Source organism: Mixophyes fleayi, chromosome 4 (assembly GCF_038048845.1).
Source record: "Mixophyes fleayi isolate aMixFle1 chromosome 4, aMixFle1.hap1, whole genome shotgun sequence".
Classification (NCBI taxonomy): domain Eukaryota; kingdom Metazoa; phylum Chordata; class Amphibia; order Anura; family Limnodynastidae; genus Mixophyes; species Mixophyes fleayi.
In genome coordinates this window covers 191,530,866-191,554,113 of record NC_134405.1, presented here as the reverse complement: position 1 = coordinate 191,554,113, position 23,248 = coordinate 191,530,866, and the positions used below count along the sequence as shown (strand labels likewise).

General features: G+C 36.6%; 1 protein-coding gene across 4 annotated transcripts in view; it reads right to left on the bottom strand.

Annotated features, from left to right (window-relative positions):
- Nucleotides 1-23,248, bottom strand: part of IMMP2L (inner mitochondrial membrane peptidase subunit 2) — a 906,113-nt gene that overhangs the window by 688,979 nt on the left and 193,886 nt on the right. Inside the window, exon 4 of one of the 4 annotated variants that reach the window (XM_075209032.1) lies at nucleotides 19,192-19,384. The exons of the other annotated variants lie outside the window; for them this stretch is intronic. Coding sequence (XP_075065133.1) covers nucleotides 19,309-19,384 — 76 coding nt within the window. The 3' untranslated portion in view covers nucleotides 19,192-19,308. Of the gene's footprint in view, nucleotides 1-19,191; nucleotides 19,385-23,248 lie in introns of those variants that run through there. 4 annotated transcript variants of the gene reach the window in all.

The following is a 23,248-nucleotide window of genomic DNA, read 5'->3' as shown; positions in this document are numbered from 1 at the left end:
ATGAATGTCTTAAAATAACCTGCAAGCTACCCCCCATTCACCCTCCCCTCCTTCCCCCCAGTTGTATACAAGAAAGAAACAGGGGAAAAGCTGTTGTCACACTGGTATTATGTACATACATGTTTCTTTGATAAATACAAAAGTTAAAAAAATAAGTGAAATACTACTCTTAACAGATTTAATGCGATTATACTGCAATGTTCCATTTCCTACTACAGGTAATTTTATGAAGTACAGAGATAGACTGCTCTTATACAAATCTAGAATTTAACACACACCTACTTAACAATCTCACAGAGCGAATTCATTTTTTTTAGCAGCTGATAATCTCCTTGCCCCAAATACATGAGGCCTTTCAGGTTAGAATATTAAATATTGTAAGCCTCTTATAACTTGACATACAAACTTCAATTATAAACTACATCCCACCTTTGGCATCGTTGATATGCTACCATAACTTAATCATTTCTGGATGTGCTCAGAATAGGTTCTAGCACTGTGGTGTACTATACACGTTGAATTACAATAATTACCTTATATATTTTGTGCGGCCACTCAAGATTAATATAGCAAAATGTAGGTTACTATACAAAACTATATTTATTGTAATATACCATATGTTGGATAAATTGTGTGCTGAATAAAATTGTAAAGTGATTATGTCAAAAATATAGAAGTTTTTCCAGTGATTTATGTAGAAACACCATCCATCATTTCAGTAATAGAAATATTGGCAAAGGAAGTACATTAATTGAAAATGGAATTTAGGTGAAAAAAGAAGCCAGTAATGAAGTGAATGCTGCTCCCCATATTCTCATCCTTAAAGCTAAATAGAAGTGTATATGTAGTGGAACAATCGTTGTAATTGTTGTTGCATTGTATAACAAGGAGAAATTAAGAAGACAGAACCCAATATCTTAATGTTGGAAAGTATTGGCACCGCATGATATTAATGCATATAAACATGCAACGCTGCAAATTGCAATGATGCATATTTAATTGCCACTGAACTGCACCATGCCGGGTCTACTCTGGGAGCAAAGTCTCCCCTCTAGTGCGAACTCTCTTTCCTATTTATCGGCAGCCTAACACTGCCGGTGAAAGGAGAAAGTGCTCTGCGCATGTGCATAGACTCCCATGGGTGAGAGATCCAGGGAACCCAGAGAGGCTTCAGCTGAAACTCATAGAAACGTACAGGTAACGCCCTCCTGATACGGCTTATCAAAGCTTGATGCATTGCAGGACTTCACAGTCCTCATGCTAATCTGTGGGGACTGCGTTAAGAAAAGATAAGTGGGTTATGGCCGAAGAAATCCTTGATTTCTCTCGCCAAACACCCTTCATACATTTTGTTTTCTCCGTTTTAATGGCTGATCGCATTTTGCTACATAACCCCCATAGTAGTCAACAGCTTCATCTCACATTAAAAATATCACTTACTAAGGGTAAGGAATTAGCAAGAAGGAGAAATGACACAAAAGTAGAGGATTTAGGTCCAAATAACTTTAGTCCATTCTATATATAAACATGGGGTCATTAGCTGCAAGGCATATGATATTTTTACAACATTTATATTGATTAACTGTTACTGGACCACATACAATTTAGAGAGCTGAGGTTGAACAAGAAAAGTAAAAAAAGCAAACACCTGATATAAACAACTGCTGACATCTTACTTTTTTGTTATAATTGAATTCTTTAAGATTGACTTAAGGAGAATTGTAAAGGAAGGGTTGTAACAAATGATATACAGCAGGGTTCAAACACTAACTGTATATACTTAATTACAAATGTATTTGCAGCAGGGATAAATGAAAAGTATGTGAGGAAAGGAATGTATTTATCAATGGGAGAAATCCTCTAAATCCCACCAAAATGGGAGCTTTTGACGAATTTATGGAATTTTTCCTACTTATCAAAGCACCCCTGGCAGGTGAAGACTGTGGTTTTCTTTTTTAAATAAAATTATTTAATTATTATAACAAATTTTAGCCAATTTTGAAAAGACTTTCTTATTTTATTTTTTTTAGGGAATCTGGAACTGGAAATGTTCCATCGCGCATAATAATCAAATAATAAAATCTAGTCTATTTAAATGAAGAACCACCAAAAAGATGCTCGCTCTATCCAGGGTGTTTTTGACTTTTTCTTTAGGAGACTGTGATGTGCATGGTGAATATTAGATAGATTTAAGAGATGTTGGAGTCTATTAAAAATGTAAAAGATCTTTTCTCTCTCTTCTTTTCTTATCTACTAGATATTGATATAATTGTCTACTGTCCCAGAATTTTCCGGGAGACTCCTGAATTTCGGGTACTTATCCTGGACCCCTGGAGAGCAGCCTTTCTCCAGGATCCCGCTCACTTCCTACTGAAATAGGCATGGCCTCAATGATGTAATTCATACAGTGATTGCTGCGCATTCTGAGGCACAATGACACAATTGCGGTGTCTTGCTATGGGGATGTGGCTAAAATTTGGTGATTTGTTCCCATCTCCTGCACTTTCCAATTGACCTCCTCTTGGGGGGAAGGTTGGCAAGTATGGATATTGGAGAGTTGAAAGGTAAAGTAAAATGTACTATGGCTGAGGCCAAGGGGTCTAACTGAACTATCAGTTTTCTTATTATCCAGCAATAAATCACTGGAGTCCTCCGGGCTACTTGGAAAGTAGGCCAAACTCGGGATCTCGCTTCTTTCTTGTGAAGTGGACAGGACCTTGATGATTTCAGATCCTGCACTTAGGAGCAGCAATGGCATGGCAGCATCCTGTAAGCACTGCATACTCCATTTACTTACATTCCCTGAATGCAAAACTTACAGTGGACTGTCCTCCATTACCCTTCCTCCCCCAATCATAGGTAAAAATGCTGGCTACTACCACATGTCAGATTCGATAGTCTACGACATGAGGTTTTACAGGCATTTTCTAAATATAAGTGGGTAACCAGCTGAACATGGGTTAAAATGCTAGAAAATATTGTTGTACAAGTATTGACAGTAATAATACATGTAAGAAAATAAACCAATAAAATACTGACATTTATTGTATTTTACAGATCTTTAAAAATATTTTTTAATCTATTTCTTTCTCTTTAGAGTATTAGAAGACATAAAGAACAGATTACATTAAAAAAAAATTAAAAAATAAAATCCCTCCCCATTGAATCCATGTTGATAACATGGCATTAAAAATGATTAAGCATAATAAAGCTTTAATTCCATCAAGGACATTGATCTGCTCTTTAAATTGCAAGACCAAAAGATTAAGCCATGTCTACCTGGAAATTACAAAATTTGAAAATACGGTATTGTTTACTAAATTCATGACAATAAATTATTATATGTAAATGCTGGGTCCTAGCTAAATACAGCGAAATGTGAGGGTCTCAGGGGATCAACCCCAAAAGTACTATTAGTTATAAGGTATGTCATTTAGCAGAATTGATCCCTAACTAAAGTACTACTCTTGATAAGATAAATTACTTTGTGGAATTAATTTTTAAGGTGAAAAACTTATGTTCTTTGAGCCACAACATTCTTTGGAGTTTTGCGGTTCCTTTTTCTGTTCACTGGGGTCACTGTGAGTACAATTTCAATTAAAATAATAGAATTATATGATGGTTGACGGTCATGTTTAGGAAGAAACGTTCACTGTACCCTTCATGCAGCTTGGATAAATCTAATATCAACGGTACAACGAGAGTAAAACAGTATTGCAATGTTCAGTTAATAACACATATAGCATTCTTGATAGAATAAGCTATACAATGGTGCCTCTACCTACCTGTGTTGTATCTGTGCAATAAATAATGCCATGAGCATTATTTATTTAGCTGTTATAGTGTAATGTCCTTTAAGTTTTAGATCTCATGTCATCATTTGGGGGAGGGGAATTCAATTGCGCATTACTACAGTTCATAGAGTAATTTTAACCCAAAAATGTATTAAACTATTTTTTGAACATTTTATGCATTTTCGTGTCACTACCAGCAGTTCTTATGAAAGAATAAAATCAAATGATAATTTTCAGTGGCAAATACAGGATTTCCATAGCAAGAGGGGGGGGGGGGGGGTCCAAGTGTGTGTTTCATGTGTTTTCTATATTGTCTATCTATGTACTTACTCAATATTCCATAACAAAATGTACATACAAAACTCTAAATATACTATATAATAAATCATGGCTTACATTTGCAAGTGAGTATGTCTCTGTTTATGTATTACTACTGATGGATTATTAAACTTAGTTATTCTTTGTCTTTGGAATTGAGATTTCAGAAGACTTTAAATCCACTGAAGTTTAGGCCTAAAGGAGGATTAAAATGGTAAAAAGTGTCTACATTGTAATGCAATATTAAATAGAGGAAATTTTAATTAGTCAATAAAGTTACTGATAGCAAACATTATTAGCCTCAGAAGGATGCTAGAAAACTCAAAGCACCTGAAGAAAAGATAATTACTATCAATAACCATGGAGCTGATTAAGGATTTTATTGCTGTTGTAAAACTTCTAAGAACTTTGTCTTAATATAAAATGTCTCCTGGTGATCTGAACTTGCCAAACAATAGATGTGACTAAGATATTTGTTTAATCTTGCCCTTGAGGACAAGCAAACTACTTAACTCCTATAGTAAAGTTCAAGCAAGGTGCTTTCAGTAAATGTCATAAAAAGACAGAGTTACATAGAATCTTGATGGCCCCAAGACAGAAAACGGATCTCGTACTGGCAGCATTCCCTGATAACACCACACTGATTTATACAATTTCAACATGGATTTTTGCTTTTCAAACAAGTAAAGCAAGTTATATTTACCTATAAAAAGGTGTAATGTAGACCCCTCACAAACTAAACTGGGAGAACAATTAACATTCTAGAATATTAACTAAGAGGTTAGCTACCTACAGAAAGAACAAAATAAAATGTTTGTTACAAAAATATTATAAACTAAAGAAAAAAATAACTTAAATGAAAACAGGAAACAATGCTTTATTATTCTACTAATAAAGCATTTTTTCCTCACCTTATTTTCTAGAAGTGGGAACATTTTATTTTCATTAAGGAGTTGTTGTCCACCTGTTATAAAATGGGAAACCAGAAGGCTGAAATAATTTCTGGGGAGAAAAAATCTGAATAAATAAGTTAAAAGAAATAAGTAGTACTGAATGTTGCAATTTATTCCTTATGGAAAAAAATGCAAATGTGTTTTGATGATTGTTTTGTTCTAATGCTTTTCAGTATGTTGCTATGCAAATGTTTACAGCTTGCAGGTGCCACTACTTGTAGAGATATGCATGAGGAGGGTTGGTCAGCTCCTGCTCACTACAACAACATAGCAGACAAATCCAGCACCGCAACACAGCACATATAATTAAGGCATTGGAACCTCTTTTTAATTAAATAACCTATTTTGTGACAAAACAATACACAATATCAAGAAATAATAAACATGTATTGCATATAGGAAATGTGATTTTTTTTTTTTTTTTTGGGAGAGGTGGTAGGGTCTATTCCGAAATGTGCAAAAATATTGCTAAAAATCTACATTTTCTGTCAATCAAGTAGAAATGATCTAGTATGCCAAAGGAGTAATGTAGAGGAAGGAAAATCTGTCAACAGGAAGAACGACATCAGCAGATACAGAATGTCAGTATGTTAAGGATGGTTACCCCACTTATTGATACTGATGGGTGAAGTGCATAGCAAAGCTATCAGAAAGCACTGCTGCGTTACAGGGGCCTGCATCTTGATGCTTTGCTTTACAACCATAAATAGACCAATAAATATAAGCTGGCATTTACAATTGGTAATACAGTTTAATATATTAATTTTGTCTAGAGTGTTCTGAATACATTTAAAAAGGAAGTGCATACATTTTATTTAAAATTCTTAGACCACATTGATAATTAGATGAGTATTATTATTTTTGTGACCTTCTATTAGAAAAATAAGGAAGTATAGTATTTAGATTTTTGAGGACTGTCTACTTATACTGTGGAAGCCACAAAACATATATCGATTCCATTTGCAAATAGTCTAAAGTCTCACAATGCTCTCTCCTTTGCAGACAATCACATCTACCGTTATTATTTATAATTTGTTGAAATAATAATCCCTTACAACTACAGAGAGCCCAATAAGAAAAACTATATTTGTAAACAATTCCATCAGATGGGCAAAATATAGACTACAACAAAAACAAAGAGGACATCTATTTAAGTTCAAATGTCAAAACAAACCTGGAACAGGTCATGTTGGAGGAAATAAGTATTAACAAATGTTCTGTATAAAATGAATATAATTAACTTAATAAAATATTTAATAAACATATAATAGAGTTAAAGGTGTTTTACCTGCTGACTAACCAATGTCCAAAAATGGTATGGTTTTGTTTTGGGTTGTGATCCAGCACCAGTAAAGATTATTTCTCAGCCTGCATGATCGTGATTTTGAGCCATCCCATGTCTCCCTTATGCACGGTAAAGTCCTATATTTCATAGCTCACTTTAGTGCTAGATTCCATTATAATCTGCCATCAAATTCACGTGCTGTATGACTCAATACATGTCTACTCCCTTAGTATTAACTAATCCTTTACATCTCCTATAATTTGCCAACCTTCTCAGATTGTAAGTAAGCTTTCACAGACAGACCGCTGATACATTTTGAGCCATACATAGATTTGTCACTAATTGTAATATCCCCATTAGTACAACACTGCGCAATATGTTTGGCGCTGTATGGCACAGCAGGTCTACAGATTGGTCAAATCCTTTAATGATCCAGCAATGGACCATGGGCTAAGTATTAATAAAGAATAATTCATCATTATAAGGACGGCATACATAAATGGCCAATATACAATAATAGTTGTAACTGGAGATCCCATTTCATGTAGCATAGGTTAGTTTTAAATGATATTAAAAACTATTACATTTTATTAAGTGAATTTACTTATTTCCATGAAAAAAAACATGATGCTTTCAAACAAAAACCCGGGAGAGAAAAACAGATGCATCTTTTTCTCCTACTTATGATTTATAATCTAACGTTTTTAAAACCAGTATTAAATATAGTTTTAATTGTATTTCTCTATTATGATCAATGAGCATTCCCTGGACACTGTATACTAAAATCCCATACTATACTTTGTTTGCACTCGATACATAGATTTTACAGAAATAGTATGAAGTATTTCTTCGCCATACAAACAGCATATTCCATAGTGTGTAGGTTCCCATATATCAAATGATGGATGTCAGGGTTTGCTTGTGACAGCTGAATGGACCTCTGGAGAATTTCTAAATATAAAAATTCACTTGTCTGCAAAGCTACCTTTCAGCCCAAGACAGATGCTAATTTGTCCTGAATTCATTTTCCATGTTTAAATAAAAATAAACAAGAATAAATAAATAGGTGTATTACTTCACTCTCTGGTTTCATAGGGCTCATTTACTAACATTGCATTTAGGTTTGAAGTTTGCACTAACCCAACCAGCTAACAGACAATTGCTTCCATTGTTTCCACTTGTAAGAAATGTTTTTAAACTTCAGCTATAACTGATTTTGCAGCTGTCATTCTCTCTCCCCCTATTCAGCAGAAATGTGGGGTACCATGCCAGAGGCATGCAGCTGTCCAATCAGTGTCCATGCTAGAAACTAACACTGAACATTTAGGGTTAATGTATCAAGCTGCGATTTAACGGCATTTTGTAGAAAGTACTAAATAAATGTAAACTGTTCTCAGTTATAAACCTGGGAACAAGAATCATTGAAGCATTAGCAGAGAGTGGGAATGGGGTAGCTCTACAGTTCTGCTAGTTGGGAGAGAGGGTAAATGTAAGCAAATGAAATGTATATAGCTGGAATTAACCTTTATGTTTAATGTAAAATATTAGATTTGCTAGTGAAATGTATTTGTCATAACATATAAAGTTATATTTATCATCCATTGTGTTTGCAAAAGGTAGAAATCAAACTGTAGCATAGGCAATCTGAAAATATTCTTCACACCAGTCTAAAATTGTCATCAATGATTAGAATGTTAAAGTTGTACTATTTTTAAAGACAGGTATCATTTAATGTAAACATTCACATAATGTAATTGCTACTTACATACATAGCAATTTTTACAAGCAGCTCCCCCCAGCCAAAACAAGCATAGGTCAGAAATGCAGAATATTGTATCATTTCAAGTGTTGACCAAAGTAAAAGTAATATTTGTGGATTAACCATTTCCTTTCTTAGTGTCTTAATTCCACTAACAAAGTACTAAAGTTTGAGATTTCAGGAATACCAACAGATGTCCTGCTCATCCTGACCTATGTCCCACTGCTATTGGAAGAGTGCATTATTGTCAGCCACCAAATCAGTATGTTTAGCTAACCTCACTAGAGATGTTGATGACATTTCAAAGTCTCACAGGCTTTGCTAAGATGAACCCCTCGTCCAAGTTCACATGTAGCAAAGGAGCAGTATTCTGCTTCATTGAATGGGAGGAGGAAATAGAAACAGCAAGGATCAGTAAGCACCTATAGTTGGTACAAGGTATTGGTCTACATTATAGCCAGGACACTGGATATTGGTTTGCACATCTGACTGAACATGCAATATTTGTGTGCACACTGCACATTACACTGTACACACTACATTGGTCTGCATATTAGCCTGGAGCCCAATATTGTTTTTCATATTAGATCTGGCACCAGACATGTGTCTGCACATTAAGCATACAACAGATATAAAGTTGGCTTGTAGATTTTGAACAAACATGTCAGGACCTGCTCATAGGACCAAACATTGTATATTGGGTGTTATTTATTTGCTATGTACTGACCTAGCCTGAAACTTTGACTTTGATCTCTGCCTGTCCTGACCTCTAGCTTTGTTCCACTGATTCATGCTCTAGTGTTATATCTGGTTTAGTATTGAGACTTTTCTTAGTTTGTTGTACAAATTACCATTACTGATCTGCTCCTGTCCTGGCCATATCTGGCCTGGTCTTCTCTTCCACCTCCATGTACCACTGAGCATCTTCATCTCTTAGGGGTTGAATAGCAGGAGAACCACAGGAAAATAAAAGTTTTCAGAGAAGGCAATATATTTCCATTGCATAGAAAGTGTTTTGTGACTGATTTATCAGTTAAATTACATTAAATGACTTGTATGATACTCATTCTGTGGTTTGCTATACACTCTCAAAATGTTTATACAGATAGATTTATCGCAATGTGAATTTTGTACTTAAATGTCACACATTCATCTTCCAGGGGCGGATCTAGGCAACTGCTCTACCCGGGGCGATTTTAGGGGGGGGCAATTTAGGCCCCGCCCCCTTTCTGATTTCTAAGGCTGCTGACGGCTGCACAGTATGTGCAGGTCCGTTCAGCATTGGCAGTGTGCTGTCCTGCTGCTCTGATTGTGTTTAAAACACAATCAGAGCAGCCGGGCATCACACTGTCACTGCTGAACGGACCTGCATAGTGTGCAGCCGTCAGCAGCAAGCCCCTGCTAGGGGGGGCGATCGCCCCGATTGTCCCCCCCCCCTGGATCCGCCACTGTCATCTTCACAGGGTACTCCCTAAAAGTAAAGCTATTAACATGGAAGGATTATTCTTCATGCCACTCAAGTGATGCTCTTGTTGTGTGATTTGAATCATTGTTCTGTTGAATAAAATATCTTCCCCAATTTGAGCTTTTTGGCAAAAAGTAGCCAAGTTTTTGTCTAGAATGTATCATTTGTCACCTTCCTATTGATCCAAACAAGATTCCCAGTTCCTGCAGGTGAAAAACATTTCCTTAACATGGTGCTATCACTGCCATACTGCATTTTTTCTGGTACTCAATTTTAGGGGGAAACCTGATGTAAGCACTGTGGTTTCAGCTCTATACTTCTACTTGTGTACAATACATTGTACTGAGCTCTCAGGGATGTTCAACGCCTCTCCAATGGTCTTATTCCCTTCCACAGTGTGCTGCCTATTTGTAATAATTTATCTTACTTATTTGGAACTCCCTTCTTCATTTTGATTTTTTTTAAAACATCTACTATGCTGTAGAACCTCTCATAGAGAGGAGTATTTATAAAATAAGCCACAGTAGGTAAATCCATTAATTTCTTATATGGATGGAGTTAATTGTCAAACGTTGTGACTTTTTAGGCAATATATTGTACCGGTGAAAATATGAGTTTGCAATTACAATGTGTATTAATATTTTTTTTTTTTTTTTAAATAACTTGTGTTTAGCATAAGATTATTATGCAATTTATAAGACAATACATAAGTGAAGATAATGCACAGCTGTCCACATTCCCATACCAGCCCATCCTCCATGATATAGAGATAAAGCAGTTAAAAAAAGGAGAAGCACGTTTTCCCATTAGAACTTTGTGAATTCTGAAACTAAAGTTATTCAAGACACTTGGGCACACATGTAACTTCTGTGCTTTTGTCTAAATAAAAGTTCTGTTACAAGTTTTGAGAAATGCACGGGTAAAAATGAATGCTGAAGAAGGCAGCAAGTGATGTGTAAAATGTAAAAGCGAGACAGTTATGTCATGTCCTCACACTCTATAAAGTCATACTAAAATGTAATGTTAGTGAAATGCAATTATCTCAAAGAGGACCCCTGTTTACCAAGTGCATGATCAGCGATTGTGTATTTACTCTTCAATAAACCTAGGTCTGGCCATCATTGGTTATTTTGGTAAAGGGACACCATTCGGTCCTGGTCCTCAAAATCATGGCACCACATCTGTGACTTTCAATTCTTTTGTTAACCAATATCAACTCTAAGGCGACAATGTGGCTATGAAGATCCTTTATGTTTTACAATGCTGGAACCTGGTAGTTATGAGTTTTGGGTTCCTCTCTGCAAAATAGAATGAGCCCCACACAGGCTCGCCCTTGCTTTGGCTGCCTTAAGTGATGGTAGTCCAATGTTACACAGGGCCCTATTAATTCCCTTTGCACCCACAGGCACCAGAACCCCAACAAATGTTGTTGCTTCAGTTGGAAGAGAACAATTGTTTTTTTTCCCCCATCTCTTCTCTACTACAAGCAAACATTACAATTCTTTTATGAAAAGCAGCTATTAGGGGTAACCTGGATTTCAGTTTCATGATTAATTGCGATTCCAGGTTTAGAATGATTTGGTTACATTTTTCCTAGACATTTGAGAAAAAAAAAGCAGGAACACAATTTTTTTTTCTTTTATAGACAGTTAGGAGCATATTCAATTGTTGAATATGCCCGCGGCGTATTACCATTATTACGGTAATACTAAGCCGGATTTCAGCTCGCAGCTCCCTGAGCCGCGAGCTGAAATTAAGCGAGAAAGGTACCTTAATAACGGTATTTACGCGCACTATCACCGTAATGATGGTAATAGTGCGTGCGCCGCGTTACTTTAGGCAGTATCACCAACAATTGAATATGCCCCTTAAAGTTCTATATAAAAAATAAAAAAACAAAAGGAAAACACTATCAAAACAAGAAAATTGGTTGGTTAATGTTACATACATGGCCATTGTAAAAGAGGCTTTAAATGTCCCTACTGCGATATCAAAGATTTTCTATTGCAGTAGAAAAGGCTTTTCTCCCTTTCTTAAATAGCTGAATGGTAGAAAACATGCATCTTTCTCACTGTTGTAAGGATGACTCATTCAGTTTCAAATTAAGAAAAAATTCAACCAGTAAAATCTATTCCGATATGTTCAGCATAACATCATGTGGTGTCACAATATTTAATACATTGTAATTTTTTATGCTATTGCAAACAGAAAAAAATAAAAATCAGAAGATTAAGCAGTTTGATGAAATTTAGAAAATAGATGCACAAAATAATAGTAATCTTGGGGGTGGGCCGTGATGGCGCAAATTGCTTTATAAACCCCTCCCCCCCTTGCACTTGTCCCAGAGTTGAGGTCCAAAAAGTATAAATAAAAATGTAAAAAGCAGCACAAAAATGTGAGGCTCAAGATTTGCATTCAAATACACAAGCATGGAGTCTTTTATGCAGTTTACACAAACTTGGGATCTCTGTATAAAAATAATTGTATTTTCGCCCATGATGAATGACCTTGTGTAGCCAGATTTACAACATTTCACAACTTTAAAAAGTACAGACATACCATACCTCCAATTGTTTTAACTTCCCACTCCTCTACTCCAGCACATAGATTATTGCCCCATAGTTTCCCACTAGCAAAAATATATATCTGCTGCACTGGCCAGGATGCTTGGGATGCACAAGGAAGGCAGTAACATTAACACTGCACGGAATGCCAACATTCCAGGACATGTGGGTCATAATAAAGGAGACAAAGCCAACACATTGCATGCTCAGCAGATGCTGACAGGAGGTGTGTGTCTTCGTCATACTTCATCACTCTCTGGAATTTCCGTTAGACTCCCGAATTCCTTGTCTCCTGAACAAGCAGGCAATTCTTCCGCTTCCTGCCCACTTCCTCAATGACGCAATTAATATTGAATTGCTTCATTTTGGCCCCATCCCAGAGCAAAATGATGTGGCATTGCTTCACTGAGGCCAGACCAAAATAATGTGACATGCCACACCACCCTGATAACTTGCACTTCGGGATCTCTGTAGGGGAGGTTAAGTGCAAGTAATTCTCTAATAATACATTGTCCATTAAAGAAGTACCGTCTTTATCTGTGAATTAGATTCTTTCCCTAGGAATTACCCAAGTTTTTTGGCATGTAGTATTTATAGAGTGTTTTTATATATTTATGATATCTTAACAATTCAGTACAGCCAACACAAATGAAAAAAGACCATTATATTACCATCTCGAAGGATTGCTGTAGACTTATTGGAGATCACTGTATTTGATGAAGTGCCCTGCTACTTTGTTGATTTAGTTAAACATTTTAACTTTGTCTCATACTATTACATTTCATCATTACCCGAACATCCTCTATGGTTGTAAAGTCAAAATAGAAGTGTATATATGCGAGTTGACAGACTATCAAAAATAAGCGGCGTAGAAATGTGTGTTATTTCATCACAGTTCCTCCCTACAATCCCTATTGTTGCAATTGATCCGTTTACTTTATTTAATATTTTCAATATGGTTAAACAATCCAACAATGGTAGCAATATTCTATATAATTATGTGTACTATACTATACATAGCTATGTTATCCAGAAAATATATATTTATATTTAATCTAAACAAAAATGCACTCACAATGTTGAAAGCCACAACACTGTTGTTGAAGTAGGACTGCCTTGTTTATCCATAACATGCTGGCGACTCCTGTATCTAACAAAAAAACACAGCGCTTCTGGCGAGTATATTCTATACATAAAAAAAATATTGTATCAAAACCCAAGATGTAAAAAAAAAAAAAACAGATTCATTTAAAACTAATACGTTATAAAAACACAATATCACCTGAGATTAAGGAAATCGCAAATACAAAACAATATCAATAATGGTCCACACAATGACCTTATGCTGAAGGAATGTGGACATTCCAAAATTAATCGTCAGTTTCAGTACGTGGAATATCTATTGTTGAGAAGTTTCGAAATGGAAACTGCAGGGAATGAGTATTCTACCTCAGTTATCCCCCACATATTAAACGGTACCACTGGCATGTTTATAGTACAGAGGTTGAAGATTAACACAAAAAAATGGGGGTTTAATAAATTATCTTTTAACCAGTATCTCTCATGGTATGAGAACTGTTATTGCATGTATTTGTTTATTGCATTGACGATATCATTTTATTGTGGCCTAATACCATTTTGATTGTCTGACATGAGTATGCTGTATTTCTGATCCTTTCACATGTCCTACCCTCTCCTTTTTATTATTCTGTTCCCCTCTCATCAGTTTAAACATGATTAATAAAAGATCTACCCAAAACAATATTACATGTAGTGCAGTATGTGAATGTGAAATATGCAGTATTGGTCACCTGTGATCTACTGTCTAAAGCCTCCAATTTGTAGGTATCTATTTTCCTTATTAAACCAGCTAGGGGCAGCTACTGATCTCCCAGTGAATGCATTACCCACCAGGCTACTGAAAGGTGAATCTGGCAACATGTGCATTGTAGATAATATCCACATTTACACTAAACACTACATCTAATTTGTTTTCTTTTAGTTAAGTTCTTCTTCAAGCCAAATTGCTAAACTTAGTGCATAGATATATTAATCCAAAATAAACCACAGTAGCAACAATGTTAAAGCAAAGACCATGCTATAGCAAGAAAACATTAAAAGATTTTTAATACATGTTATCAAAGACTCCAAACCAGCTTTACAGTAATCTATCTCAAAAGGATGAACAGCTGCTGGCCCTGTAACAACTTTGATACTGGCTTTATGCTAGTTATTTGGCTTATTTTAAAGCCATGGAAAAATCCATCATCTCAAACCAATGTGACGCAAAGGGATGAATTAATACTACTACATAGGTTGTGGACACGTACTGAAAATATCATATTATTTACAGAGATAATCTCACTATTTGACAAATTATTTGTACAACAGTAATAACTAATTAACATAAACAAAATATATACCCTGCTAGGATGAACAGGCTTGGATTTACATTTTTGAGGGCAACTGACCTATATATCTCTGGCTCATTTACATTGCTCTCCATGGTCCCAAAGCGTACTGTAAACCATCTGAACAACATAAATAAAATCTTAGTGCAGGCCATGGCCAAAGGTTTAAAAGATGTTAATAAATTATTAATATACAAAATAAAAACTACGTTGTGCCAAGTGAGCAGCGTGTCGTGACCATGGTTATCATGGTCATTCCAACAAAACCGGTCCTGATAAGCAGCAGTCTTCATGAAATGTAACCGGTTTACACATAAACATGTCCCTGGAAATGGTCTCAACACAAATTCTGTAATGTTGTCTTTTGTTCCCCGACATACTACGGAAACTTCCTCAGTTACTCAGACTGCACAGTTAATATATTGAGAGTGGTTTTTTTATAGGATTTTTTTATGGCGAAATTCTTCTGAGCTTTCTAGAACATTCAATTTGTCTATTTTTGACTGGATGACAAAGAAGTGGTTCCTGCTGTCTAGGTTGTCATGACATATAAGGTAAGACCCTATAATCCTCTCATTGCAAACCTATTTAATACTGTCAACTAATTCATTTTTAATTATATTTTATTATTCATTTGCACATGTCCCCATTTTCATGATAATTATATTTTTTAATTATCTTTATCAATCATAATAAACAACTGTAATGTATCAGCCCAGTGGTACAGTGGTTAGCATTGCCTCCTCAGAGTGCTGGGGTCATGGATTCGATTGTGACTCTATCTGTGGGGATTTGTGCAAAACTGGACAACCACTTCAAGTGTTGGTAATAAAAAGATTAAAAAAACACAAAACAACTATGTTTTTAAAAATGATTGACATTTGCATAAATACCAAAAGTTCAGATCTAGGACAAATCAAACCAAAAACATAAGTGCAAGAGTAATTCATAGCTGAATTTGGTACATAGACGAAAGGGGACACTCTGGTACAAAACATAAACAACATAATAAATTAAAACATAAAATGACAACACACTTATAATACAGATGCAGTATTGGAATATGTACTGGGTTTTTAAATTACATCTGTTGTAGTATAATATACATTTGTTAGAAAGATCAGGCTCTCCATAGCAGTAACAGTTAAATCATAGTCTGGTCATTATATCTTACTACCAATACTTAATTAATTTTACCATAGGTCCTCTTGGTACTCCAGTAATCAATGATAATGTAACAATTTAACTCCTACAATTCTTGAGTAATTATTAAAAGGGAGCAATACCTTGCACAGCTCCAATACTAATACTTATTTGCAATATCTACTCCATCTAAGCTCGACGAGGGAAGTGTTGTTGTGCGAGGACATCTCCGAGGAAGAGATCAAAAGCGCCCTCAGCTCCCAGAAACCTTCCAAAGCTCAAGGGACTGATTGACTCTCTAGGTCTTACTATAAAACCCCCAAACTGCTCCCTAAACTGACTCACCTCTTCAATTCTGTACTGCATGGGGACACTTTCCACCCAGACTCCACCTCATTCACGATTATTGTTACACCTAAACCAGGTAAGGACCACACCTTGTGCACATCCTTTATCACTTCTTAATACAAATATCAAACTTTTTTCCAAAATTCTGGCAAATAGAATGAAAGGGATTCTGTCTGATCTCATAGACCCTGACCAGGTGGGATTTATTCCCAATAGATAGGCACCTAACAACCCCTATAAAGTAATTAACCTAATTCAGATTAACACAAAGAAGCTTCCATCAGACCTACTTGCCCTGGACGTGCTGAAAGAGTTTCATTTTCAGGGACAATTTTTATAGGCTATCAAGGTTCTGTACACGAACCCCACCTCACAAGTCATCACCAACATCAAAGGTCTCCGCACACATTCAACTGCGTAGCGGCAATAGCCAGGGCTGAACCTTCTCTTCGCCCTATGCATCAAATCCCTGGTGGCCAAAATCCGTCTTAATCCTGATATACCTGCTGTTCATCTGGGTAGCAAACAATATAAGATATCCCTCTTCGCTGACAATGTGCTCTTAACATTAATCCCGTGATTTCCCTCCCAACCCTTATGTTGTCATGCTTTGGGGCCCTATCAGGGTATAAAAAAAAAAAGATACCAAATCCAAAGTTATGTCTCTTTACATCCCCCATTTTATCCTGGACAATCTACAACTCTCCTTTAAATTCCAATGGCACCCTCACTCCATTCAATACTTAGGGGTGGCCATCACCAAACACTATTCAGGGCACTACCATTCAAACTATTCATCTCTAGTAGCCCATATTCACCAGAACTTTTCAAATGGCACCCATTGTACATCTACTGGATTATGAGAATGCAGGCTATAAAAATGAATGTGCTCCCATGCCTCGGTCTACACTTAGCTCCCTAAGATCCATAGGCCTGCCTCGGTCTACACCTGCCCTGCTTTTTCGTTCACTATCTACCTGGGATTTGGCAAACTGCCACCACGACCTAGCACCTTACCTTTCTCCCTAGACACCACTATGGAACCACTTGTCGGTCTCCCAGGGACACTCAGATACAGTTTCCTGCTGGTGGAAATCACACAAAGTTGACGCTTTCTCCGTATTATGGGGGACTCAGCCCCTACATCTTACAATGATATATCTGCTTAATGTCACCCTCCCCCATAAACGCATTTCTAAAAAACTCTATGTTCTTTCCCCATTTGAACGGCATTAACCACAGAGGTAATAACTCACTCATATACCGTTCCATCAAGGCTTCCCCTGACCAACCCCTTTCACCCCACGAGGAGGCATGGGAACGTGATCTTGGGATTGCTCTGGAAAGCAAGGAATGGTCAATACCCGAACAGCCAAGGTCTCCATTAACGCCATAAGATCTAAAGTCCCAGACAGACTCCATCGCATATACCCTCTGATGACTGCTCAGTACGGAGACTTTGTGGAGCTAAAGGTGGTTTTCTCCACAACTGGTGGGATTGCCTAAGAATCCGTGACTTCTGGGACCATAACCTTCATCCAAGAAGTCATTTACCAGGCCACTGAAGTAAGGATCCCTAGAGAACCCTGAACACTCCTACTTAACCAACCAATACCCGGTCTCAGCAAACCCACTGATTGCTTACTTGCACACATATACCTGGGCTCTAAGTTACTCGAACTTGGAAACAGCCAACTTCCCCATCGAGGGCAGAACTAATCAATTGCATATGGTATATCTACTCCATGGAGTACATTTCTGCCCTTCTAAAACTCCAAAACTCCTTTTCAATATAACTACTTCACTTCCCAAGTCTGCACCTGCTTGTCCATCTTATGATCATACAGTATACATGATGTAAAAAAGTTATACTAATTATTTTACCTGCTATGTGTTCGACCTTGTATATGTCAATGGAATTCTTTTTTTCGCTTTTTATATAATGTTTAGGACACAGTTTTGAAAATAAAGTTTACAAAATATAGGAGTCCTATGAATGTGAAATTAGAAAACTATTTGTAAGGAATCAAACCAGTGATTATTGCAATACTGCAAAGCTAATTCAGCAATTTTGCTGGCAACAGCAATCAGGGCTGAGGGCTACACCTGATTGCAGCTTTAATATATCCCCTTCACTCATAGCCAACTAAGAAGAGCAAAGTTTAGATTGTACTATTATCATTGTTAAAGCCACAGTAATGTAGTATATTCTTATTGACCTCTGTTTTCCTTTCAACTATTCTCCTTTGTCCCTAGTTTATGTCCCCCACTAATCTATAATCTCTTCCTCTTTGACTACGGAATTGTTGATTACTACTTGCCCTCCCAGGGCAAGCTTCTTGAACAAGAGTGTGTGTTTATGCCTGCTACCCCTGCCAATATGCTCTCTAGGACTCTCCAGTTGGACCTCTAGTGAAACAGGTTTGTAACACTATCGTCCTGAGAGCAATCATCATTTATATAGTGTCAGCAAATCCCATTGCGCTTTACTATGTAAATATATTGATGCAAATGTAAGTCAGAAAAATTCTAGCTAAATATTGAAATGTATTTATTAATTCACAGGGATGAAAAAGAAAGTTAGACATTAGTTTAAAAAAAAAGGATCATTTGGATAACGGAAAATGAATCCCAAAGGAATTTTACTTCGTTTGATAAATCTTTGGCTTTTATTTATCAAAGAACTCTAACTTTGAAACTAGTCTGCAAAAAAGTAATACACTGTATTTTACATTTCTGAACATTTGGCTTTGATTAGCACAACTTATCTGACATAATGCACACATAACTGTGTCCATCATTGATCATGCATAGGCCACTGAGAGCAAAAAGCCACTGGCAATCTACTGCACCATCGAAGGTCACATTCATTTCAGTTAACATGAAGAAATGTGAATTTCACAGGAATGACATGCAAAATAAGAACACACCCTTACAGCTATTACAAGAAAGGCTCACATTTGTAAAAACTAAGCATCTGTATTTCTTTTTATTTGTCAAAGATGTCCTGTACAGTCAAAAAATACATTATATAAAAAAAATGCAATATAATGGAAATAACAAACATTAGAAACGCAAAAAAAAAAAATCCATGTTCCATGTTCCACTTCCATGGTGCACTGACACTTCTGAGTAGCCAGTTAAATGACTAAAATAAATTTAATATGATCCCTGGTGACTCCATATATTTCCTTTGTAATGTGAGAAACAAGTTTTTAATGAATGACCATTTAACTTGGATTCAGTTGAATGAGCATTTTGTGAAGCACTAATTATTGCTGCCACCCTCCGCTCTCTTCCAGTTCATGTTGCTGTCCATATGTTCTTTGGTTAAAAAGTACACCCTAATGACAAAAGAAAGTGCAAGTCACTTTATCATCCGATCTTAACCTTTTGTAGCGTATGAAAGACAGGCTTAATTGTCAAGCAGCTGTTCCTGGCACTGCATTGCTAACATAAACGCCAAACCTGAATTATCATACTATAGTAATGTAATATGTTAACTTAGCTGTACAAATAAGATTCATCAAATATACAGACAGACTCTTCTGTAAATATCAATGCAGCAACATGCAATGCTCATATCCATCTCAACTATTTCATGGTTGCCTGGTGATCTCACCTGATGATTTATACCACTCGATTGAGCAGTCTGTAACTTGGAGGTTGGATCCCAGAGGTGGTGGCCAATATTTAACAGAAACTAGTCTTGAATAGCAAGAACTCTGAATGGACATCTACAGACAGTCCTAGCAAAATTTTTACAACACTCTGAGGAGTCACAGTTTTGTACTTTATATGTAGGATATATGGATTAGCATGTGCAGTCATAATAGCCCAGGGACTAATGTAGCTCGCAGTCAAGATCACAACCAAGTGTCTAGTACAGTGGAAAACCAGGATATCATCAAAACCCCTTGTCAACCTTCAAGTGTACACAAGGGGAGTGCAAAGATTCTAGTCAGAGTATTGCTGAGGGTCTGGTACACAGGAAGTCGATAAGTGCATAGCAGGAGTGAGACACTGGTGCTAAGGATTCACACTCAATCTGTCAACCCAGTAATAGTGTTTCTAGGAAAATGTAGCGTCTCAGGTGTGCCAAGCGCCAATGATGATGTCATAGCAGAATTCATAAGAAACCTACAGCTCTACCACCTGTTTGCTATATGAAATATAACCTAGGGCTCCCAGATGGGAAGATATCTGCCTTTCTTTGAACTGAAATGTAATATCATCCATAGAAGCAATAAAACAAATTCTATTTTTAGCATATTGAAGGGAGGCATGCATGGGTGATTCCAAAATTTAGCTATTGAAGATTTGGCTGCATTTAATATATCAGTAAGAAGATGACTAGACTGATGGACTAAAGCAGGAACAGGGAAGCAGAGGAGAGCAGACTACGGAGAAAGTACAAATGTACTATCCAATATCTGTTCAATATGAATTTCCTTCCAGAATATAAAAATCCTGGGGCATTGCCACCAGATATGGACAAACCATAAGAAGACGAAGATGGAAACATCCTATGTAGTTTTGTGGGTATGAGGTACCATCTCATATATATCTTGTAAGAGTTTTCTTTAACCAAAGTGGCGATGGAATCCTAGAGACCCTGTCCTTAATTTTACTCTACATGTCTTCATCAATGGGAGACCCCAGGTCCCTTTCCTATTCAAGATCATGTCCCAACATGGATTCTGCAGTGGCAGTGCAGAGTAAGTGATAAAGGATTGAAACCATACCCTTCCTGTTGGGACTGTAATAGCATATGCACTCAAATTGAAGAAGGTTCATAAATAAGTCTAAGCAAATACTGCAAGTACGAGCATATTGGTAAATACCATCGGATCAGGGTATACCAGATTTTTCTGAGAGAGAATCTTCATCTCATACCATCAATGAAATTGCTGATCAACTTCAGCTCCCCCGTTAATTTTTTATCAGGGGAGGCTGCACAAGGGAGAAAAACCTGGTGGGAAATCAGGATTATCCCAGACTGAGATAATAAGAGACTGCAGTGTAGTCTAAATTGCCTGGTCATAGATAGCCATATAGTTCTAGAACAGTTTAAAACTGGGTCTCCAACCAATAACTGGTCTATTGGACTTGAAGAGTTCAATATCAAGGCTAGAAATGTTTCCCCAGCAGGTCTCAATTTGTAGCTGTCTGGATGAAGTGGAAGGAGGGGGTGCGGGATTGGGAAAGGGTCATTCAACTAACTGACAGTGATGGGTAGCATAATAATACTTTAATAGATCAGGGAAACCTAAAGAGGGTGGTAGAGGTTATCTATATATAAAATCTGGGGGTAGAATATTCATTTTTACAGCCATAATGTAACAAATCCAGTAGATAATGTACCTTTTCCAATGCAAGGAGATTATTTTGAATTTTAGAAGAGAGGGTGAGAAAATGTTCCTAGCATTGCGAGGCATAGGAAATGGTATTTTATCTATTTTTTTCGCCAAGTAGAGTTCTAATTTTGTGATAACCGATGTCTGTCATATCCGGGATATGCAGTGTTAGAACTCCGGATTTGGAATAATTTATTTTATATCCAGATACAGGAGAGGAATTAAGAACCGCATACAAGTTTGAAAGAGTGGGAAATGTGGGTTGGTTACAGTAAGCAATATATCATTGGCAACTAAGGAGAGTTTCTAAAGCTCATTTTCCACTTCTACAGCTCCAATATTTGGGGTTGTGCTTGATGACGACTGCTAGAGGTTCTATAATGCAGATATGAGGGGTGATAAAGGGCATCTGAACGAGTCCCAGTGTCATTAATTGCCAATCTAACCGAAGTATTAAATACACAGCACTTTGATGCCCTTTCAGGAATTCACCACCCAGCCCAGAGAAGCAAACATAAAAGACCAAGGAGGGTTTCTTAAGCTTGTTTATCCTCTAAACTAAAACAATAGTCCCCCTAGAATTGACCCCAGCTTGTCTTTCAGGAACAAGCCTACTTGATCATTGTAATTCTCAGCATCTAATCATATTCTTGAAGCTACACTTTATTGAAGGGTAGATTTAAACTTGCAAGATACATTGCATATACTTAGTGTTTAAAAGAGAGTTCCAAATAAAAAGAAACAAAGTACTACACACTTCCATTCCTGAATAGCGGAGATCCCTCTCCTGGAATACCTGGAAATTGGAAGACTACAGGGATATGAAGAGCTTGCTTTTATGTGACACAGTTGTCCACAAACCTGCACACTACCACCACATATACAATTTTAGTAATGTGCTCCTATGAGCAGGAGGAACAATCAGGAGCCGCAATGAAAAGGCTGCAGCTTATGATTGAGCATCCTGCTCACAGCCCTCAATTCTCTTCCACCGCTCTTCCACCAGCTCTGGGAAAAGCAGCCCCAGGGGGTGTGGCCAGGGGGAGGAGCGCATTAGAAAAAGTTTTCAGTAGGTAGCAATAGAACATTTAGTGGTTATAAAATATTAGGTTGACAGCTGCATTAAATGTACTATGAAGGTCCCAGTCATAAAGTGTGCCAGCAAATGTATTTGGCGTTGAAATGGAAAATTTAGCCAACATACTGTACTATTAAATATGCACTATTTATCTCAATGGAAAGAGCCCTTTTTTATTATGTATTTGATCCACCTTTAGACACAAGAAAGACATAGCAAAACTATGATCAATGTATGTCTATGGCCTTTTCTTTGCAAATGTTTATTAGAATTAAAATATATTACAGATTAAATCTGTCCATTTATTTTTTTAAATACGCAGTAATTAAAAAAATTGTTTATAGATTTTAAGTTATTAAAAGCATTACTGTACATATCTTGGGCACTATTCAGTAAGATCACTTTACTTTTAAAACTGATGCATGCTACACTTTACATTATGTGTCTCAGAGGACAGACAACATTAGCCTACTTTTGCAGTTGCAAAGCTATAATTGTAACACAGGCTTTTGAAATAACCACTATTAAATGCTCATAAATCTCATGTCTATGCTGCATATGTAAAAATGTCAGAAATAAACCGAGCAAAACAATTCAGAGACATTTTAAGGTTGAGAGCTATGAATCATGACGGAAACCTGATTTTTTTCTGGTGGTAATAAAAAATGTAAAAGTTTCCAAACCTTTTATACTTTATATATCTATCAGTCAGTTTGTACTGGAGTCACTATTAATGGGATTAGGGCTGGTGTGACAAGTGTTTTGCTTTTGTA